This window comes from Oreochromis aureus, linkage group 22, assembly GCF_013358895.1.
Source record: "Oreochromis aureus strain Israel breed Guangdong linkage group 22, ZZ_aureus, whole genome shotgun sequence".
Taxonomy (NCBI): Eukaryota; Metazoa; Chordata; class Actinopteri; order Cichliformes; family Cichlidae; genus Oreochromis; species Oreochromis aureus.
The window spans coordinates 32,843,703-32,847,327 of NC_052962.1; the positions used below are offsets into that span (position 1 = coordinate 32,843,703).

The window sequence follows — 3,625 nt, forward strand, 5'->3', positions numbered from 1 at the left end:
CAAAAATGTAATCTGCAGAGTCATGTTTGGTGCACAGTGCTTTGAGTTTTTACTTTCTAGTGCATTTCTTAGCTTTTATTCAACTTGTGTATTTATTCATGTATGTCCACATCCAATTAAGACTGTCACACTACAAAATCTACTTATTAGATTAATAAATATATACATTTCTGTTGTGGCTTAAGATAGAACACTTTTGGTTTCAGTGGGAAACTTTTGGTCAGATGTAGCTGAATTTTTATGCGGTGTTCCACAAGGATTAGTTTTAAGCCCCCTGTTATTCTCATTATATGTCCTGCCATTAGGCCTTATTATTATTTCCTATCATCTGTATGCAGACGATATCCAATTGTACCTTTCTTTTAAACCTTGTGAATTGGATAAACTATCTGAGGGAAGAAAGTCACAAAGAAAACAATGCATAAGAAAATTACACCACACAGGAAGTGAACAAACAGCTTACTCTGAAAAAGGAAGACACTAAAATATGACAAATGTCAAACACAATATGAAATTGTCTAAACAAGCTTCCAACTGTTCTGAAGACTCTATTTCAGACAGCCTATCCATTCTTGTATTTGTATGACGTCAGTGAGACCGGATATAAATGTGTTCACCTCATGCATGCAGCTCTGAATATAAGTACTTGAGTGCCACCCACTTGTCCAAACCTTTTTGTGTGGAACAGTGGAAAGTGAGCTAAAATGTAAATGTACTTATTCCACACCGAGGATGAACTCAAGGAAGAGGGCAACTATCATCATGAACAAGGACTTTTTAAAAACTGTGAATCATGCACAGCTACTCTAGCAGAGTCCAAGAATAAAGTCAAGTAAAGTAATATTATCTTTTCTTCCTCTCTGTCTGTTAATTCAGGAAATACATGGATGAGTAACATTTTGACATTTTTCCTGTTCTCTCTTTCTCAGCCACACCATGTTTCCCAATGACTCTCTGCCCACCAACACAGTCAATCCTTCTAAAGATGACCAGGAAACTATGGTGGGCATCAGTGCCATTATGGACAATGTCAGAACCATTCTCTATGCACTGACTGTTGTGCTCGGCATCACAGGAAACTCTGTGGTCATTTGGGCGGCTGGATTCAAATTTAAGGTGAATACTTCAGTGGATAATACTTTTTAAATACCTTCTGAGCTCCTTAGTAATCTGTTTAATGAAGTCTGTGGGGTCATATTTATTTTCTACTCTAGAGACAGTAAATACACTTGGAGTTAAGAAACTGTGACCTTTACTGGTGTAGGAGACAGGTGTAGATGGTTTCACAACACATGAGTGGGATGTCATAGCTATGGTGTGTGTGTTGAGTGAGCAATGCATATAAATATAAACCTCTTTCACCTACTGGGAAGTGGTTATCACCTCATTCATTTCACACAGCTGAACAGAGTTAGTAATGGATGGTGTTTCCAAGGTGAAATACCAACAAAAATCCCCACACTCTGAAGTGTGACACATAAATTAGAAGAGTGTTTTGAACTTAATTTCTGTTATAATGTTTCTATTTCAAGAGCGATGTGATTAAGTTTATCAAGTTAAGTTAAATTTATGTACAAAAGGCACTTGTTTAGCGTTTGGACTAGTTTAAGACGACTGAGCCTGAAATAAGGTAGAGGATTATGCTTAGTAGTAACATTTATATAAATAGGACCTCATGATGGCTGATAAAATCCAATTCTGGTTACTGTTTCATGTAAATATTACATTTCATTTTTGTTTTTCCTTTCTTCTCTTTTCCATCTTGTTTTATTTTCTTCTTCATCCACAGCCAAAGGTCACCAACGTGTGGCTGGTGAATCTGGCAATAGCAGACCTGATCTTCTGCTTCACACGAGTTTTCTCTCTCACTAAGAAGCTCTTCTTTGAGCACTGGCCTTTCGGCCTCTTCGTCTGCAAGTTCAATGCCTTCTTTAAATATGCCAACATGTTCTGCTCTGTCTTTCTGCTGGCTGTGATCAGTCTGGATCGAGTGCTTTGTGTCTGGCAACCTGTCCTCACAAAGCGTCGTCGCACCCTGTGGGCAGCGAGGGTGGTGGCAGTCTGTATCTGGATAGCAGCCATCCTCTTCAGCATTCCCTACTTCATCCATCGCCAAGTCTATCTGGGCAAGAAGAACCTAAGTAAGTGCTCTGTGGTTCCAAAAGAGAAGGCAGAAGGGTACAACAGCACTAAAGTTGCTCTCTACTCCATCCGCTTCCTGTGCGGCTTCATATTTCCCTTCATAGTGATTCTGGTCTGTTACATCCTGGCCGCTGTGGGAATCCGACGCACTCGCCTGTCAGGGAAGTCCCGCCCTCTGCGTATACTAGCATGTTTGGTCATTGCCTTCTTCCTGTGCTGGGCGCCTTACCACTGCCTCCTGCTGGTGAAGATGGTGGACAGTAAAAACGCTCTGTTGAAAATCTGGTACCCTGTAGCAAAGGGTATTGCCTACTTCAACAGCTGTGTGAACCCGTTGTTATACTTCTGCATGGGGCTAAAAGTCAGTGAGGGATTTAGACAGAGTCTGATAAGAGTTTATAAAAGAGGCCTGGCAGATGACATAGACGGCCAGATGACTCACTCCGTTGATCGCTCTTTGGATTAAAGCTCAGGGTTGAAACACAGCACTCTTGTAGTGGTAGGAAAGAGTCTAAAATTTGGCTAAACTTTAAGTTTCTTTCAATGAGCCTGAAGTTGAGAAGAGCTACAACAAATCTACAAAAGAATACCTGAAACACAAAAGTACTACAGTGTTTAAAATCCAGATCTCAACCCGATTGAGGTCTACAGGGCAGTCAACAACATAGAGTTATTGGACTAATGTAGGACTGCTAGCAGCGACAAGCCAACCTCGTAATGTCATATTCTATATACTGACAAGATGGCACTGCCCATGCTCTAAAAACTGTAACTTAAATCACAGCCTCACAGAAAGTATTAAATTTGTGACATTTTTGGGTGGAGAAGGCTCTGTGGTGTAAATTAGGGTATGTAGTGTTTCATGTCCACTTTAATGCACATCAAATGCCAAATGAATGATCTCTTTCTCCTTTGGGTGGTCATGTCTGAAAACAATCACTGAAAATGTTTTTTTTGTCATTATATTGTTTATTATTGTGCTGAGACTTTTTTTTCCCCATATCGGTTGTTATGGCTGTTCCTGCTGTAAAGTGTAAAGTGAATTCAAGTTCTCCTTCATTTTATCCTACTGTCACCAAGTGCTTGGTCATAGGGGGATGTCTGACTGTTGGTTTTCTCTGTATTATTGTAGAGCCTTTACCTAAAGCACCTTCAGGTGAGCTACTACGTGCTTCTTGCTTTTCAGAACACAAATTTTGTGTAATATTTTGTAATCTTTTTTTTTGAGTAAAGATAATACTGTTTCAACAATGGATGTGTATTCTGATCCAGTGAGAAAAAGACACTTTAATTCACTCAAATAGCAAAGAATACTTAAGATAAAACCTATAGGAAAGCACCAAACACCCAGACAACATTCAAGACATAACATTCTCGATTAATATAAAATTCTGTTGCAGCATATTTCATTTATCTTCTTTGTCTGCTGTAATTTTCCAATTTTGTCTTTAAATTTAACTCTTTAACTCTCTGAGACTTTATT

General features: G+C 39.1%; 1 protein-coding gene across 1 annotated transcript; it reads left to right on the top strand.

Moving 5' to 3' along the window:
* Positions 1 to 936: 936 nt before the first annotated feature.
* Positions 937 to 2,690, top strand: LOC116332632 (fMet-Leu-Phe receptor-like). Its single transcript, XM_031755650.2, has 2 exons — positions 937 to 1,116; positions 1,790 to 2,690. The coding sequence occupies exons 1-2, from the start codon at positions 937 to 939 to the stop codon at positions 2,606 to 2,608; spliced, it is 999 nt and encodes a 332-aa protein (XP_031611510.2). The 3' UTR covers positions 2,609 to 2,690.
* The last annotated feature ends 935 nt before the right edge of the window (positions 2,691 to 3,625 follow it).

What these genes read in the sequence shown, in the direction of transcription:
- LOC116332632 (XM_031755650.2), top strand. Translation starts at nt 937, where the DNA reads ATGTTTCCCAATGACTCTCTGCCCACCAACACAGTCAATCCTTCTAAA. An exon ending in CGGCTGGATTCAAATTTAAG is followed by an intron (nt 1,117 to 1,789) that starts GTGAATACTTCA and finishes CTTCATCCACAG; the next exon opens with CCAAAGGTCACCAACGTGTG.